Here is a 19,774-nt window from a genome sequence, read left to right on the forward strand (position 1 = left end):
CTTCTTTGTACCAAGGGACGTACGCAGGGGGGGGCCTCTGGGCCCGGCCCCCCCCCCCGAAATCTCACGATTTTTTTCATTTTCCCATAATTTTCTGATTTTTCTCACAGAATAATGGGTTTGAAGGATTTGGCCCCCCCCGAAACAAATTGCCCCCCCCCCCCGAAACAAATTGCCCCCTCTCCCCGAAACAAATTCCTGCGTACGTGCCTGTTTGTACCGTTAATAATAATTAGGCAAGTTCGAGCGAACTTTATTACAAACAAAAAGGATAACAACTAAACTAATAAAAACCACCCCCAAAAAGATACACTATTTGCAATATTTTAATAAATAATTAACCAATAATTAACCAAATTAAAAATATAAATAAATAACAGAGTATAACTATAATATAAAAATTCAAAATAATTATATAATAAAAATAAAACCTATAACCAATCTCTAATCAACCATTCTACAGTAATAACGAAAATATTAAATAAACAAAATATATTTTATTCCTCCGAGTTTTATCCCGAATGTTAGAAGGTTTTTTGTCAAAAGCACATGCAACTTAGACAGATTAGGCCAACGCCTGTTTGCTCCGAGTTTTATTTGTGGTCTGAATGTTAGTACCCAATTACAATGTATTTTGTCAAAACCGCATGCGGTCGAGATAGAACATGTTGGCCCCTGTTTTGCACTGAATTTATTTTGAATGTTATTTAAACTCTGGATTTATTTTATTCTGTATGACATTTTGAATTTCAGTGCTCAACGAGAAGGCCTTTTGTCCGAAGCACATGTGGCAGAGAAAGAAGAAGCCGACCCCTTTTATGCTCACTGCAAGTTGCACACAGATAGAACTTTAATGCGGTTAGTTGTTTTTTTTTCGATTTTTTCTTACCATAGAGCATATTGAGCCAAATTTGATTCAAACTTTTAAATTGAATTAGTTAAATTGAATTAGCCTATGCTGTGCATGCTAACCTAACCCTAGCTAGTGAAAAACTAATCAATATAATTTAAAGACCAAATAATCTACTTACTTCTAGATATTTTAAGTCGGATCAAAAGGAATACTTTTTGAATTTTTTGGTTAATTTGAAGCTGATCTTTTTATTTAATTTTTCTAATTGAATTATTCTATGCTCTAAATGCTAACCTAACCATGACAGGTTTATAATCAATCAATATAGTTTAAAAACCGAATATTCTACTTTCTTCTAAGCATTTTAAGTCAGATCAAAGGAAACTCAGACTTTTTGAATTTTTTGGCTAATTTGAACAGTAGACTGATTTTTTTCTTCTTAAATTAGCCTACGCCCTACATACTAACCTAACCCTAACTAATCTATAATCAATCAATATAGTTTAAAGACCAAATAATCTACTTCCTTTCAGTTATTTTAGGTTGGATCAAGGAAACTTACACTTTTAATAAAGTTTTAATAAATTGAAATTCTACTCAATTTAGGATTGTCTTAAATTTTCTATCTCTGTTTGATAAAGCTGTTTTGTCGCGTGGGGGGGGGGTGCTATTAGTTTTAATTCTTATTAAAAATGTACCGCAGCTATTTCGTCCGTATGATCAATGAGCCCTTTTCAGTGCAAACGAAGAAGGATAATTAGATAGATAAACTAAAAAATAAAGATGAAACTATTATAAAAAATAAACTAAAAACAATTGATAAACTGTAAGAAAAGCTGACCTAAAAGCAAAATAGCAAATCAAGAGAATAAAAATCCAACAAAAAGGAAAATTAAATCCAGCGTCAAAGAACAATATCTGTACCATTGAAGTTACGTCTATCGAGTGTGGGAAGTAACTAAAACGAAGTAAATGTTTATCTGCAATATATTTGCTTCTGTCCCATCCAGGGAGTAAAACAGAAAGATCCATTTAAAGTTCATTCACAAAAAAATCGAAGGACCGAATTGAACCAATATCCGAAGGACAGGCTCCACTGTTGAAATGGGGACAATGTAGGCAGATTTTGGTGTCTAAAACACTAAATTAAATAAATTTAAAATAATAAATTAAAAAAAAAATTAAAAAATTAAACTAAAAATAAGTGATAAAGTAAAAGAAATAGTGACCTAAAATCAAAACAGTAAATTCAGAGAATAAGAACTCAACGTTAGAAAGGAGAACTAAATTAAGGTAAAAGAAAAATATTTCTACAATGGAGGTATATGTGTCCAATCCGAAAAGTAGCCAAAATTTGAAATCTCACCTAAAATAGGTGTGCTTTTGTCTAATCCAGAGAGTAATACGAAAAGATGCAAAAATATGTTTCAAAGGAATATACCAAACACTGATGGATCGAAATATATATGATTTTCGTATGGGAACACTGTAGGCAGATCCTCAGGTCTTAGGGAACGAGTCAGCGAATCAGTGAAGTAGGCAGATTGTGGAGTCTAAAACACTAAGTTAAATAAATTTAAAATAGTAAATTTAAAAAAAATTTAAAAGTAAACTAAAAATAAGTCATAAAGTAAAAGACATAGTGACCTAAAATCAAAACAGTAAATTAAGAGAATAAGAACTCAACATAAGAAAGGAAGACTAAATTAAGGTAAAAGAAAAATATTTCTACAATGGAGGTATATGTGTCCAATCCGAAAAGTAGCCAAAATTTCCAGAGAGTAACACGAAAAGACGCAAAAAATATGTTTAAAAGGAATATACCAAAAACTGATGGATCGAAATATATGTGATTTTGGTATGGGAACACTGTAGGCAGATTCTCAGGTCTTAGGGAACGAGTCAGCGAATTAGAACTTTAGTTCTGGAGGACCTTCAAGTTCATTGGTACCTCTTTTAAGGACTAAGTGAGGAATCTATATCAGGTCGATAAGATTTTGTTACATTTAAGTTTCCCAGAGCTTTTAAGTACTTTTCTGCTGGATAGATTTGCATGCCGAATAGTATTAGTTGTGGGAAATCTAGAGCACTCATTCTATTATCTTCGAGTGTAGAGGTGGAGATAAAGACTCTTGTAGAATTTCTGTCTTTTAAAGACTAACTTGTCGCTATTTTTGATAAGCAACATTTCTCTATTTTCACCAAGTGACAGAATACTACTAGATATAGAGAAGAGTATAGTGTTGAGTGATGAAGTATAGTGAAGAGTAGTGAAGAGTGTTGTCAGTCTCCCTGACAACGCTCCACTCGCACTTTGTCATTGTATTTAATTTAAATTTTAACTTTTTTTTTGCTCTACTCTACCCTGTGATCATGATCTTTTCGGGTTTGTATAATTATGGTGCGGTTCTAATCAGTTCATTTTGGGCAAAGTAATTAAATTATATTTTGCATTGATTGCCCAAGATCGTCCTTGTCGGGCAACAGTCTAGGGCCAAACGAAAAGCAGGTCGTCCCCGAATGGGGTTGAATTATGTCGTAAGGAAAGATTTAAGGGAAATGGGAACTTCTTATGAGGTATAGAGAGAAAGGCTTTTTTTTCCTTTTTTTTTAAGTTTTTGAAAAAACCCACCTCCTCTCCTCTCAGTGACGACAAATTTTGAATTCAAAATACATCTAAGTTTAACTTTAGACGTCACCTACTCTTTTTATTAAATAGTAGCCGAACTGGACACACTTCAAGTCACCATATACTACCAAAAACCATCCAGTAAAAAAAAATAAAAAAATGTTGCCATTCCCGTGGAAAAGGGCGTCCTCCCCCAACAGGAAGCCCTTCATACGGTGGCTATTTCTTACCATACCTCTAAACTTTGTACTAAAGAGAGAAAGGCTTTGGATAGATTGGGATGGAGGAGGAGTATGCGTAGCTGTGTTGGCTTCATGCGGCTTGGTGCTGCAATGAGCTGTTAGTAGTAGTAGTAGTAGTAATTTAGTATTAGCTTGTATTAACGGTGTATTTTTAAAACTGACAGTATAGATTGGGTGTTAGGCATTTGAGAATGAATTTAGTTTTAAGCAGAAACAACTTGTTTTGAAACAAAATATAGCGAATTAATCAACAATTTTCTTGAAGAAAATTGTTTCTTGGACGTAATATTTTTGATGTTTTGAGAGGTCGACAAATATTACAGTGTTTAATCGAAGCTGAAGGAAAAAAAACTAACACTTTTGTTGGTGAAGCGGGTTGAAGATTGCTTCAAAACTTCACATTGCATAAACAGGAAACGTAAATCCAGTTTAGTTTCTTGTTTAACACTCTTATTTGACTTCCTTGTTGATTCTAGACGCAGAAAGACGGCCTATGTTGCTTTATTAAACAGAATGAAATATTGGTCTGAGAGACAATCAGAAATAAAAGCCTCCATTGAAGAAGGGACAGCACCTGAACATGTCAAAAAGAATTATTTACGGGTGCAAAAGAAGATCAAGGAATATGCCGAACGCTCAAAATTAGATAACAGTCATACTGGATGGTGTAAGTATTTTACTAACTGTTTATTCTTTTATCTTTAGCTGTATTTCATCCATATTTTTTATATTTATTGTATTTTATTATATTTATTATTATATTTTATCTATATTTTAGTCTGTGCTTTAACTGTATTTTAACTGTATATTACTGTTTATTGTATTTTTCTTACTGTTTCTATCTCGCCTTATGAAATTTCAATTGAAATTATTGGGCACGGAAGAGGTAAATTTAGTTCTTACCCTCTGAACATCCCTTCCCACTCTCAAGTTGAACTTGCTTTCTTGTGACGTTTTCCCATGTCATTCGTCCAAATCAATACCAGAATTTCCTCGAATGATATGAAAAATGTCATAAGAAAGGATTTAAAGGGAAGTTGGAGCTGCATGAGAATGAGTAAAGAATTTAATTTTTAAGAGGAAGGGTATTGGGGAAGTAGCACATGCAGCTGTGTTGGCCTCGGGCTGCTAGGTGTACCGATGAGTTTTTGGTAGTATTGGTAGTATTTTAGTAGTATTGTTTAGTAGATATATTTTAGTAGTATTTTAGTAGAAACATGGAATGGATTTGAAGAAATCACCTGTGGAAACTGCTTAAAATAATGTTGCTCAATGCCTATAAAATTCTAAGGTATCGGTGTCTAAAGCTTATGCAAAGTGGACATTTGATCAAAATATTGGTATTTCTATGCGATACAATACTTTAGAATTTGGCAACCTTGACGAAAAATAGATGGTGGTATTGCTGCATAGTTTCTGTAGTTTTAGAAATGATAAAGAACTCTCCGAATTGATTCAGTTTGTGTCATGTTCCCAAGTTTTGAATTATACTTGGACTAGATGACATCTGAAATAAAGTGTAGTCTTATTGAACTTCAGAAGCGTTAAAGTTTAAACATTCAACTCCAAACATGGCCGAGTCACGACGTAGGTTGCAATTGTCCCAAGTTAATTAATCAAGAAAAGAAAATTGCTTCCGAAACCATGACTTGTGCCTTACTAGTCTATGGCTTTCTCTTATTGCGGCAAGCTTATGGCTTTCTCCTGTGTTCAATAAAAAAATAAAACATTAAATCCTTTGTTTTCGCCAAATAAAATATTTAAACAAACTTAACACTCCTCTTTAAAATTTGTTTTTTGATATTTAGAAAATATTTTCTATAAAACTTAAGCAGTGATCTTCGAACTCAAAGCGAGCAGAAATCGACTGATTTAATATGGCAAACCTAAAACGGCCAGAAACTAGATTTACATTACTAGGGTAATATATATATATATATATATATATATATATATATATATATATATATATATATATATATATATATATATATATATATATATATATATTTATTACCTGCATACAGTGAACAATAATGGAGTACAAAATAAGGAAAAAGAAAAAAAAATCATTACATAAAAAGAACAAATAATTACCAATTTCAGCAATACCAATATCAAACAACATAGATCAAACGGATGAGACGGTATTGAGGTCCAAGCCTTAAGAACGCTTCAGAAATGAGTTCCTGCCATTGATGCCGCAAACTGCATATAATATCAGTAGCACCAAGCTGAATGATTAATTTTCTATTCTTGTTAGAACATGGCAAAAAAATAATGTGAGGTGCTGCAACAAAAGTGGCAAAAAAATAATGTGAGGTGCTGCAACAAACGTGGCAAATAAATAATGTGAGGTGCTGAAACAAAAGTGGCAAAAAAATAATGTGAGGTGCTGAAACAAAAGTGGCAAAAAATAATGTGAGGTGCTGCAACAAAAGTGGCAAAAAAATAATGTGAGGTGCTGCAACAAAAGCGGCAAATACATAATGTGAGGTGCTGCAACAAAAGTGGCAAATACATAATGTGAGGTGCTGCAACAAAAGTGGCAAATAAATAATGTGAGGTGCTGCAACAGTCTTGATCAGCTTCACTGACAAATGCTTTGCAGGTGTAGCAGTTTGAATAAGTTTTTTCCCCATCGATTAAATATCCTATTTCTCAACCCCTCAAAAATAAAAAGATTGCATATATAAAGAAGCATTTGTTCATTAAAAAAAAAATGCTGTTGTTCTTAAAAACGGTCTCAAAATACACTGTGTACTTAAACATGCCTTTTTCTCTGTTTCCTGACACCCAATCAAAAGTGTCAGTTTTGTAATGCACAATGTATATTAGTTAATGCTTTATTACTTTTCCCAACACGTAAAACCCAACAACATATGTTGTTACTTCAAGAATTACAGCATGTACAGGCTAAGGCTACGCTACTTTGCCTCAAAATTTTACACCTTTTTGCTGTTTCCTATGTAATTAATCGTTAAAAACAGGTCGATTCTCAGTCTATCACCGAGTGTTACCGAGTGTTATCACCGAGTGTAATATTCAGAAGCGGGCGTGCCAAATAATGCTTGGGGCAAATTATACATCCTATGAGGACAGCCTGCAGAAACTGAGGCTTCAGAAACTATCTGAAAGTCGCCACGATCTCACGATGCGGTTCGGAAAAAAAATGCCTAAGCTCTGATGTCCATCGCAAAATATTACCGGATTTCCAGGAATCAGAGATTAGTCGGGCAAAAACACGTAGAGGAGCTCTTACTTCGTCTTGCCAACTCCTTTGTCCCCCAACCCGAAAGGCATAAAAAAGGTACCTATTATCGTTTATTCCATACTTCGTGAACCACTATAATGATGAACTAGTTGAAATGGAAATCTATAAATAGTTGTGAAAAAGTTTATTTATTTTATATTTATTTATCTGATCTCATGTGTTATATTTTCTTGTTGTTTGACGTCCGCTGCTAGCTAGAAGCTATTATAGAAATAAAGAGTTATTATTATTATTATTTAAATACTTTACTATTAATTGCAAAAATACGTCATTGAGTTGATTTATTTTTCATAATTTTTGCGTAACCATTTGCATGAACGCTGCTATCCTGGGGATGAACAAGCTTTACGATTCTTGCTTTTAAGACAGTCTCTATGACAGAGAAGGAACAACTAAACAATGAAACTTTGAAGACTTCTAGAACCTTGACTGTTGTTGGCTAGAACCACAAAAATTTCTTGACTGACGCCTCTTTTGCTGCAGGTACCCTATCATCAAATTTTAAGTAAATGTGAAAATTTTAGTGCAGAAGGTAAATGGGAAAAATCTGCTCTGTTTTCTTGACCCAAAATTACATGCCCTATAGGTTTCAAACAGTTTTTAAGTCAGAGAAGCGTCATGTACCTCTAAATACCCTCTTTGTCATGTCATTGTCATTGTCATGTCTTATCATGTCACTCTGGCCTGATAATTTTCCGGGAGTACCCCATCCTCACCTCTGCTTCGAACACATAAGTTAAGATATTTATTTCAAAAAGATCACTATCACAAGCCCACAAAGGGCCGAATTCGGACTTCGGAGTCGACAATATAAATGGTTGAACTAAAACTAGCACAAATGCAAAAAACAACAACGAACTAGAAAAATCATAATGAACAATCATTTAATAGTCAATAATTAAAACTGTAAAAAGTCAATTAAAAAGTTAAGAAGATAAAAACTGGTCAAACTAAACTTAGACAAATACGAATCAGAAAAAGAATTAGAACGGACATAAAAAAGGAAGGGGGGGGGGGATAAGCAAATATACACAAAAAAAAGAGCGAGACATAAATGCATATAAATTAAAAGGGACTCTAAGAAAGTGTCAATAATTCAACTACAGTAAGTCAATAAAAGAGTTAAAAAAATAAAAACTGGTCAAGAAGGGGGGGGGGGGGGAGGGGACAAACATAAATAAATAAACCCCACCAAAAAAGAACGAAAAATATATAAAAATAAAAGGGGGAACTGAAAAAAAAGGGGAGACAAGCAAATGAGTGCAACAACCTGGGCAGCACCATCAGCTAATAAACAAAAAAGAGGGGGAAAAGAAACTATTGGGACATTTTATTAATTTTTTCTGTAATAAAGGGGACAAAAGTTCTTTCGTATCTGGAAGTAACGCAGCGAATGGGGGACAAAACATATATATGCTGTGCTTATATCGGCTGAAGATCATCCAGGGACTACTCAAGGTATGACCCTTAACAATTAAATGTGGAAAACATTAACCTTTAAGATAGCAGCATGATTGTCCTTCATCAAAACACATTAAGTACATTATGCATAAGTGGTTTTAATTTCCACTTGAAATGATTAGCAAGAATTTCTGAGAACCCCTACTTGAAATATGAGACACAATGGCGGTCATGTCACACCTTGTTAAATACCGATTTATGAAAGGACTCTCCATCTATATAATCTGAGGACCAAATTTGACCTCTCGGGCCAACTTGTGCCAAATCCAACACCCTCCTGACCCAAGATTTGTAGATAAAGACATGTTGCACGGCTTTCGACTCGTGGTCAATCAGTAATTATTTAGAAAATATTCCCAAACAATTAAACGGTATCATTAAAAAATAACATACACCCCCACGAATGCCCTAAATCAAAACACACAAAATACATATTTCACAGCTGGTTCCTGAAATTCGCCAAAAATAAGTTCCCACTAAAATCGAGTTTTACAAACTTGGGCCGATGCTCTTTGGGCTCTAATATTGGGTTAGCAGTTTTCTAATTTAGCTATCTTAAAATTTAATAAATATAAGCAGGGGTATGATACTATCTGCCTTTTCATAAAGAGCTTTATTTGCCCTTTGGAAACAGTATCTCCTTCCAAATCGGTTTTTCGATAGAAAGGAAATCAGAGTGATAAAAAAACATCAGAGTCATACAACGATTTCTATATGTGTCATTGAAAAGCCCAAATTAGGCAACTAAGCCAGTTCACCAAAATTGGTATTTAATGATTTCTAAGCTCATTTTATGACTAAAAAAGGCAGGGTATCAGTTATAGTGCTATATGCCCTTGTAAAACGGGTTGATGGGGATAGTTGTGACTCAGATAAATTTTACTTACAGCTACAGGAACAAATATACAGGTTCCCTGGTTGAAATATATTATTTTTACTATGGGATTTTAAGCCAGGTCAGTAGTAGGGATAGATGGTTTCCTAGCCTTTTGGCAAATTAGGTGTAGCAAAAGAAAACTGTAATAGTTATAGACTGCTGCAATTTTGTAGGTATGACAATCTAGTTATAACCAATACGGTGTTTGGTCAAAAAATGACCCATAAATTAATATGATATTCACATGATTGTGAGCCAGCTAACCTTATTTATTATATTATTGTCAACCGAAGACTGGCAGAATTAATACAAGGTACCAGGGTATATGGGAGTACTGTTATTTATGTTAAAAATAAAGAACGTGATCTAGTAGTATCTAGGATTAATTTAAACCTGAAATTTAGGAAGGGTAACTACCTTCCGGAAGTTATGACTTTGGTAGACTCCAGGGTGAGCATTTGAGAGAAATTTTCTAGGAACAGCTGAATACTAAACTGGGAAATTTAAAATTTGAATGAATTTAAAAAAGAATGAAAAAGTTTGTAATACTTTGGATGTGAAGGAAGATTTATTTTGCGAGGAAGAATTAGTCACAGTACTAAAAGGATTAAAAAATGATAAGGCGACACATGCTGATCGTGTGGTAAATGCTTTATTTGAAATATGGTGGTTGTAAGGCCAGAGATAAGTTAATGAAGATTATGGATATGGTTTTTGAAAAAGAAGAAGCATCTAGCGATCTTAGGAAAATTCTATTCAAATCCCTCCGTAAGAAATCTGATAAGAGTGAATGTAGGAATTATAGAGGCATTAGCCTGGTTTCTGTAGAAAGCAGGTTACCTAGTATGATTATACTTTTTAGACTTGGAGATGCTGTAGACAAAGTATTAATAGAAGGACAGTGCGTTTTAGGAAGGGTAGAGGATATGTCAACCGAATTTTCCCTTTTAGATTAATAATCGAGAAGTGCCTTGAGTCATCAAACCCTTTTAGTCCTCGGTTTTATAGATTACGAGCAAGCGTTAGATTTAGCTGATAGAAGAGCTTTAACGAAGGCCCTATCCTTGTATCGTATACGAGATAAATACATTAAAGTGATTAGTGCTATGTACGAGAATAACATTGCTGCTGTTAGGATAGGAAATGGGGTTAGTACCTGGTTTTTTATTAAATTAGGAGTTAAGCAGGGATGCGTTCTATCCCCATTTATATGGATTATTTTGATGGACTTTGTACTAAGAATCACAGCAAAGGCAATGGGAGAACACAGAATCAAATAGGGAAGTAATAGTCTCCTAGACTTAGATTTTTCTGATAATTTAAGCATCCTAGATGAAAATGTTAGCAAATTTAATGAATTTTGACAGGTTTTGCAAATCTATGGTGCAAAAATAGGTTTGAAAACTTATGTCAAGAAGACTGCGTCGCTAAGAGTAGGAGTAAGTGAAAGTAAAGAGGTAATGTTGGGTAACGGGAAGATCGAGTGAAGGTGTTAAAAGTAGAACAGTCAAGGCCCAGGGTATTTTGACACAGTTTAAAACAGTTTGGAAGAATAGGAAGATAAGTCTGCGAACCAAGAATAGAATATTGGAAGCTACAGTGATGACAGCGATCAAGTATGGTTCTGAAACGTGGGCGCTCGGAAAAAAGGAAGGGGAGTTACTAGGTGTTTTCCAGAGAAATTGCCTATGCATTGTTTTGGGTTCCCGACTAACTGACCATATCTCAAATTGTGGCAGTACGAAAAATCTGGCTTAATCCCGCTTTTTAGGGCTATAATAGAAAGGATGAGATGGCTAAGACACGCTCTTTGTATGAAGGATGACAGATTTCCAAAGATTGTTCTTGTTGGCCAACCGTCTAGGGCCCAACGAAAAGCGGGTCGTTCCCAAATCGACTGGGAGAATGTCGTAAAAAAATATTTATGGGAAATAGGAACTTATCTGGAGGGTGTAAAGAGGGAGGCTTTGATTAGATTGGAATAAAGGAATAGCGTGCGTAGCTGTATTGGCCTCTGGTGCCTTGGTGCTGCAGCGATTTATTTGTAGTAGTAGTAGTAGTAGTAAGCTTGCTGTTTATAGATAAGAGGCTAATTGTTCTGTCTAGAAACCCAAAGTCAAAATTCCGGCGCCCAAACACATCAAGAACATCCTTTACTAGTGATGGACACGTTATACCTTGTTCAAATAAAACGTATGTAATGATAGAAAGGAAATCAGGACCGTACATGGATTACTCATACAAATAATAAAAAGACTTAAAATTAGCCATACACGAACATAGCCTGGGGCCAATGTCCTTCTCTGCCATTATGTTGTTTTTTTTTGTTTTGTTTTTTTAAAGATAGACATCTTACATCTTGTTAAAATCTTAATTAATTCCAGAACATAGGAACTGTTCCCTTTCCATCGCAACCCGATCATGAGCTGCCTTCCAAGTGAGGAGGCTGAAAGATCCCCATAATCACTCCAGTTTACTGCAAAACTGAAAGGCATAAGAATATACTTTCTCTATCCTTTGTTTATTTCCAGGATTACCGTTTAACTCCCGATTAAATTGTCCGTAGCAATTTTTTTGGGGGGTTGATTTTAAACAATGGTGATTCTTTTATATCTGACTGACTTTCTATCTCGACTGACCTTTTCGAGTTTCTCTTTTAAGCTTGAGTTTATTTTTTACACTTCTTGTAAATCTGAGAACGTGTATAATTTCAGCATGATTTGCTTGTTATCTTGTTTGTTTTTTTTTCAATAAAGCTTTATCTTTTATATACGATGAGGACGAAAAAAAGAAATGGCAGACACAAAGCTGCCTACTAAGTCAGGGCTATTGTGTTGTTGACGCCTGGTTGCCAAACGTCGCCAAACGCCATGATGGTTGTCAAACGCCAATATCAGCTTTACAATGAATTATTAGATTGTGTTCAGTAAACGGATACTGTTTTAACCAAAGTGATAATCTTTTTTAGTTCCACCAGTCTCGTAGAAAATACATTAGAATAAATTTCCAAGTTTTAGCTTTCAAGAGGAAAATAATCACTACATTCTTTTTTTCCGAGATTCTGCGGAATCCCCTCCTCAATTACATAGTATTTAATTACATAGTAAGCATCTCAATAACCTACTAAGTTGATGTAATTGATCTATCTCTAGAAAAGCTTGAAGGAAATACTTGCTAAGTAAAAGTAGAATCTTTCTCTCTTTTTTTTTATTTTTTTTTCCTAGTAAAGATTTAAAAGCAGAATTTTGTAATCTTTAACAACAGAGCTTTTCATTTTTCCTTTTTATTATTTTCTTTCTATTTCAAAGTTTTTAGTTAACACTTCCCCAAAATAAATATTGTAAATTTATGACAAAGATATTTAAGATTGCTTCAAAATGATTTATTTTCTGCACATATTGTATAAACATATATTAGATGAAATAATATGTTCTCCTTTGATTTCCGAAGACCCAGCAGAGAAGGTACAGCGGTTAGTTACGTCAAGCGCAGAAGCTGTGAAGTCGCTGACAAAGAAAGCTGAGCTTATGGGCCTGGACTTAAAACGTATGGAAGAAATAGGAGCTCAAGAGGATAACCTCAATGAGGTATAACTTACCTTCACCTTTCTTTTCTTTTTGAATTAACACTCGTTTTCAGCTAGTATCAGCTAGGCCAGAAGCAGTTCACTAAAAATTTTTGGAAGGGATGAAACAATTGGCCATTCGTCGTTTTTGTAAAATCGACATTCTATTTGAATTGACAACTATTGGTTAGATCAGAAATGTCAAGTTTGAAATTTTGAAATAGCTAAGGCCTTTTATTAATTTAGGGTTGAACTAGTGCTAATTGAGCCGATCAGATTTTTGTAGAATTTTCTTATTGGCTTAAAACATCTAAGAGAAATTTGAATTGGCTTAAATTAGCGCTGGTCAATCGCTGATGTTAGGAGAATTCTGTTGAGAATGGGCCTTTGATGTTTCTTTCAAAATATACGCAAGATTTTATTTTATTCTACATACTGTTTGTTATGTTTATATTATTTTTAGTATCCTCTTGGTCATGGGTGTGAAACTCAAAATCTTGATAATATGATTACGGGTCACATTTTAAGTCCGCTTTTATTTCGCACAAAAATTAGCCATTTGCTGTGTTCGTAATATTGACATTATTTCTAGTATCATTTAGGTCAGGGGTGTCAAAATTGAATTTTGAAAAAGACTAGTCTTTCAAAGTACACCTACGGGTCAGAATTTTGCCGCATTTTAATATATGATTTTGGTTATATAATTATGTATTTTAATTATGTATTTTTGTACATAATCTTGTTTTTTTTTTATGTATCTTTTATATATAGTTTTTGTATGTTTTTATATATAATTTTGCTGCAATATATATATATATATATATATATATATATATATATATATATATATATATATATATATATATATATATATATATATATATATATATATATATATATATATATTGCAGCAAAATTATATGTATAAACATACAAAAACTGACCGTCTCAAAGACATAGGATTCATTAGCGAACTCTCCCAGGGGACTAGCTAGCATCGAAGGCTAGTTTGAATTTATTTAATTTGTTTCTTTTTTTTGTTGGCGAGTCTGTCAATCAAAGCGAGAGGCACCACAGAGAACTTTCAAAGCGGCTGAATTACTCAAATGATAATTTCTTTGAACGGATTTTTAGTGTTTCCCGAGCAGATATGCTGCACCATTTTAAGGAGCTGCCCTTTCCTTAACTTTAAAAAGAAAATTCTGCTCCGTTTAATCGAAAAACAAAATTCACAGTCTCTGATGGTGTAAGTTCCGTTAAAACTAAATTTCTCTATCTCTAGCACAAAAAGGAGGATTTTAAGCGCTTTTTCTTAAATTTGTGGAGCAGTTGATTTTGGCTCAGTTCTCTTTCGTTTATTCGGATCTCTTATCCAACCTCTACAAGTTGTAGAGAGACTGTCCAATTAATTCTAAATAGTTAGGTACACAGACTAAAAAAGTTTATAATCGAGCAGATGGAGCAGAAGTTTATAATTTAGCAGATAGGGGGATTCTTCAAGGTATCGCTTAGCCTTAAAGATCTGATTTGTGTTTCAAAATGTATCGATAGGCCAGAATTCGACTAAATGTTTATTTCAATCAATCAATCAATCAATCAATTTATTAATACTAAAGACAAAACAATTACAAACTTAAAGTTTATACACGCCCAAGAAGCTCAGCTTGTAAAGGGCCAACAAAACAAATAAGACACTATTATAAAGCACATTAAAAAAAACAGAAAAAAAAAAAAAAAAAAATGGATCAAGAGACATTTATAAAAATAGGAGAATTAACAGGCAACTTCACAAATAGCTGAAAAGAAAATATATAAACGAAGAAGAGATTGAAAATTAGGAATAAATAAAAAAAAAATCAGAAAAATATATTGAATGAAAAAAAAGACATATAAATTTGGATGGAATTCAAAAAAAAGAAGAAAAAAAAGGGGGGAAATACTATACTGGAAATACCCAGTGAGAAAGTTCCTTTGCAGAAAGAGATAGAGGGACAGCAGGAGGGATGGAATTCCATAGTAAAATAGATTGATAAACAGGAGACCTCTGACCTGCTGTCGATGATCGCTTAGGTAGAATGAACCTGCGATAAGAGCTACGTAAAAAAGAAGAGTACCTACCTGAGCCTAATAGAAAGAAAAATTGCTGCAGAGATGGTGGAAGTGTACATAGAAAAGCAGAATGTACTCAATAAAGGTAACTTTTACCCACAATACGATCCAGCGGAGCTATTGCAGTATCATTATAAAGATCAGAGGAAGTAAAAACGAGGTAGAAGAAAAGTGGCCTTCACTGCCCTATTTTGGGCTCCTTGGAGTGAGCAGCGAAGAGATATACTAGTACTACCCCAGACAGAAGAGCAATAAGAAAGGTAAGGAAAAATAAAAGCATAATAAAGAGAAAGCATAACATCTGGGGGAAGAAATGAGTTAACCCTGTACAACAGTGACGACTGGCGGAGGAAAAGGGAACGAATATGAGTTTTTTGGGGTCTAAAAGAAAGAAAACAGTCAAGATACACAACAAGAAATTTCGCGACAGTAGTTTGCGGTATAATATCATTCAAACAAGTCAGTATGGTTGGCTCCCTTGCGTTTCTCATACGATAAGGGGTTCTAAAATGCACAATGGTACTTTTACGGCTGTTGAGAGTCATACCATTTGACAAGCACCAATCTTTTACTTTATTAAGAACACCTTGAGCGAGGGAGGTGGTAGATGGTAGATCCACTGCAGCAATGAAAAAGTTATTGTCATCAGCCAAAATAATAGGGTGCACAAGGGGATGAAGACCATCAACAAGACCAGTATTATAAATAAAAAACAAAAGGGGTCCAAGCACAGAGTCCTGTGGGACACCTTTCACAATAGGCAAGGAAGAGGAAGAAGTACCATTAACCAAAACATACTGAGATCTCCCTGAGAGGTAAGACCTAAACCATTCAAGTGGGACTCCATGCACTCCAAATGAAGATAATTTAGACAAAAGAACAGAGTGAACGACCATATCAAATGCCTTTGAAAAGTCAAGAAATAGACCCAAAACGCACAAGCCCTTGTCAAGATTAACACGCACAAACTCTGTTGCATCTGAAAGTGCATGCAAAGTAGAAAAACTGGGACGAAAGCCATACTGATGGTTAGCTATGAGAGAATTTCCTGCAGTCGTATTAGTACTAAATACAAATGAAGAGAGTCTACAATACACTACTTTTTCAACAACTTTAGAGATTACAGGAAGGAGAGAAATAGGTCTATAGTTTGAAATTAAAGATGAATCATCTTTTTTAAACAAAGGTACAACATTAGCAACCTTAAATAACTGAGGAAAAACACCAGAAGAAAGAGAGAGGTTAGTTATGTGTGAGATGGGAATAGAAACAAACTGACCAATTTTTTTAAGAACATTACAGCTCAAACCAAAACTGTTAACTGAACGGGAACTTGAAAGCTGAGAAATAATGTTAGAAATTTCATTATCACTGCATGGAAAAAAGGAAAAATGGCTTTTCTACTAAGGGAAAACTACTTACTCTGCTGTAGGGTGGATTAGGAACTGAAGGAAGTGAGGTGAAATACGAATTGAAGGCGCTTGCTGAAGAATTTTTGTCCACAAACAATCCATGAGCTTTCTTCTAGTGACAAGGGGGGGGGGGACTGTTTGAGTTTCTTGCAGGAAAGAGCTTCGTTAACTACAGTCCAAACCTTTCGCAAATTCCCCTTACACTCATCAATTCGACGCGAAAAATATAGCTTTTTGGCTGCACGTACTGAAGAAGTAAGCACATTTTTATAAAGTTTATACTTCAAAATATTATCCTGTGTCTTACTTTTACATGCAACCTTGAACAGAGACGCCTTCATATGTGTAGCATTGATCAAACCTCTAGACATCCATGGACATTTGGGTCTAGAACTCCTTGGCCTCTTTCTTAGAAGAAATGGATTATCCAACAGAGCTCTCATATGGCACAAAAATAAATTCGTTGCACAATCAACATCATTAGCTTCAAGAACACTAGACCAATCATTACTCTGAAGACAATGTATTAAATTAGAAATTTCTTTATCTGTGGAAGTTCTAAAAGAAGACTCACCCTGCTCATCCACAGCAATCTCAGCTTGAGGCACAAAAAGTGAAATATAAATAGGGAAGTGATCAGAAAGATCAGTGAAAACAATACCAGAAGTAAACTTCAAATTAGAAGAATGAGAAATGAAAGTGTTGTCTATTAAAGTGGCAGAATTTCTAGTAGGGTCAACACGAGAAGGAAAAAAAATTGAAGGAAGTAGACCAGCAGAAGAAAGCACATCAAAGAGATGGTCACATTCATCACTTGATCCAATATTTAACATATTACAATTATAATCTCCCAAAACACACATACGTTTTTTAGAGAAAGACCCCACACAAGAAAGGTGATCAAGCAAATCGCAGAACAAATGTGTTGGAAAAGGAGGGGGCTTATAAAACCAACAAACAGTGTCACATGCAAACTGGCTTTTCAGATCAATAACAAGAGAATAAACTGTCCTACTATTTGACACTACTGATGTAAATAACGATTCAAGGTCAGACCTTCTAAACTCTATATCAGACTTTATAAATAAAGAAATACCCCCTGAGCACTGTTACCATTCTGGGGATATGGACAGAAACATAACCATGCATATCATAGGCTGTAAAATTTTCACCATCAGATAACCATGCTTCTGTTAAACCTATAGCATCAAAAGGACAAGAATTTTCAGACCATAAATACGATTTCAGACTATCCCACTTATCTCTTATCCCACGCACATTCAAACAAAATACATTAAAGCTACTATTTAAAGACAGTGAGGGTATAATTTTATCACAATAATCAATGGTAGTGTGATAATTACAGCTAGAATTAACCGTAGATTCAAGGAGAGGGTCAAGCGTGTGAGTCTCTTGTTTACCAGCCCTACTTGGTTGATCAAATATAACCGAATTAAGAATAGAAGAATTCAAAAGAAAAGAGAAATCACCCATGATTATCACACATAATAAATGTAGCCTACACATAGAAATATAATTGGGATGGCACACATTATCCAAAGTGTTGGACCAAGTATAATGTGAAACCATTTGCTATTATATGAGCAACAAGTGTGCTCGACTGATAAAAAAATAATAGAAATTAGACTCCATGAAGGTGAGAGGATCACAAAAAGCATAAAGAGATATCAGTAGAATGACCCATTTTATTCAAAGTATTGGTCCAATTTATAATGTGGGACCAGTAAATTATTTAAGCTGTAAGTATGCTGACATGAAAAAAAAAATTTAATAGTAGTCAGCCTACCTGAAGGTGATAGGATCACAGACAAACATAAATGAATATCAATGGAATGACACATATTATTCCAAATATTAGCCCAAAGTATAATATGGGTAGTAACAAATTATGCGAGCTGCATGTATACTGACATGACAAAAATATGATAGAATTCAGGGTACACAAGGGTGATAGCATCAAAAAATAAGATAAGGAAATATCAATGAGATGGCATATATTGTTCAAAATATTGACCAAAAATATAATATGGGACCAGGCAAAATTATGTGAGTTGCATGTGTGCTGACATGAGAAAAATATGATAGAATTCAGGCTACAGGAAGGCGATAGGATCACCAGCCCAGATAAGGAAATAATAGTGGCATGGCACATATTCATCAAAATATTGGCACAAAGTAGAATGTGGAACCAGTCAAGATTATACGATCTGAAAGTATGCTTAAATGACAAAAATATGAAAGAATTGAGCCTGCAAAAAGGTGGCAGGATCACAAACAAATATAAAAAAATAAATAAATAACAGTGGGATAGCATATATTATTCATAATATTTACCCAAAACGTAATATGGGACCAGTGAAAATTATATGAGCTGCAAGTGTGCTGACATGACAAAAACATTATAGAAGCCAAGCTACATGATGGTGAAAGGATCATAAACAAACATAAAGAAAAATCAGTGGGAAGGCACATATTATTATAAGTATTAGCACAACTATAATGTGTGACCAGTTGATATTATGGGGGTTACTAGCATAATGACAAGAGAAGAATATAATGTAAATCAGACAACGTGAAGGTTATAGAATCACAAACAAACATAAGGAATTATTAGTGGGAAGGGACACATTATCCAAAACATTGGCAAACAGTGTGATATGGTACAAGTCAAAATTATGTGAGGTCAGTAAAGAATAATAGAGGAAAATTGTAAGAACAGCAAGTAAATCCGTACAGAAACAATGCAATATATTATAAGAAAATAAATCTAAATCCATCACTTTAATTTTTCTGCATTTGGAGCACTTAAATCAATTTCATTCTGATTATTAAACTTAACCACTCTTCCAGATTGGGTTTTATATAGGATATCGCCTTTACTGGACCAAACATTACGTAAACCAAGCTTTGACTTGGTATATGAAAGAAGTTGTAAGCGTGGTTTTGTAAGCGTCTCAGAAAATAGAATCCCTGATCCTTTCAAATCCTTCTTTTGTCTGAGAAGCAGTTGACGAACTCGTAAGTTGCAAAATTCAACAACTATGGGTCTGGGTTTTGTAGATGGATTGCCAATTCTTTTGGCTGATACAACATCAGACTGAATAATTGGTATGCCAGGAAATTTCCCCAGCACATAGTGACAAGAATTGACTTTCAGTGTTTTCAATGGAGGTCTCCTCTTTCACCCCAAAGACAATAATTTGGTTGCTCAAAGCCTGCTGTTCAAAATGGTCATTTAATTTTGCCAGGTTGGACTGGATAGGCTGGAAAGAGTTTTTAAGGTCTATCATGGATGACTCTAAAGTAGTCAAAGAAGATTCAACAGAAAATT

At 34.3% G+C, this 19,774-nt stretch overlaps 1 protein-coding gene across 1 annotated transcript in view; it reads left to right on the forward strand.

The window, feature by feature from the left end:
- Window positions 1–19,774, forward strand: part of LOC148951869 (PHD finger protein 14-like) — a 74,903-nt gene that overhangs the window by 19,511 nt on the left and 35,618 nt on the right. The window contains exons 4-6 of the mRNA XM_089088752.1: window positions 754–858; window positions 4,201–4,391; window positions 12,787–12,923. Of these exons, the coding sequence (XP_088944878.1) occupies window positions 754–858; window positions 4,201–4,391; window positions 12,787–12,923 (433 nt within the window). The remainder of the gene's footprint in view (window positions 1–753; window positions 859–4,200; window positions 4,392–12,786; window positions 12,924–19,774) is intronic.

This window comes from Artemia sp. Qi Xiang Cuo, chromosome 5, assembly GCF_049724085.1.
Source record: "Artemia sp. Qi Xiang Cuo chromosome 5, ASM4972408v1, whole genome shotgun sequence".
In the NCBI taxonomy this organism is placed as follows: Eukaryota; Metazoa; Arthropoda; class Branchiopoda; order Anostraca; family Artemiidae; genus Artemia; species Artemia sp. Qi Xiang Cuo.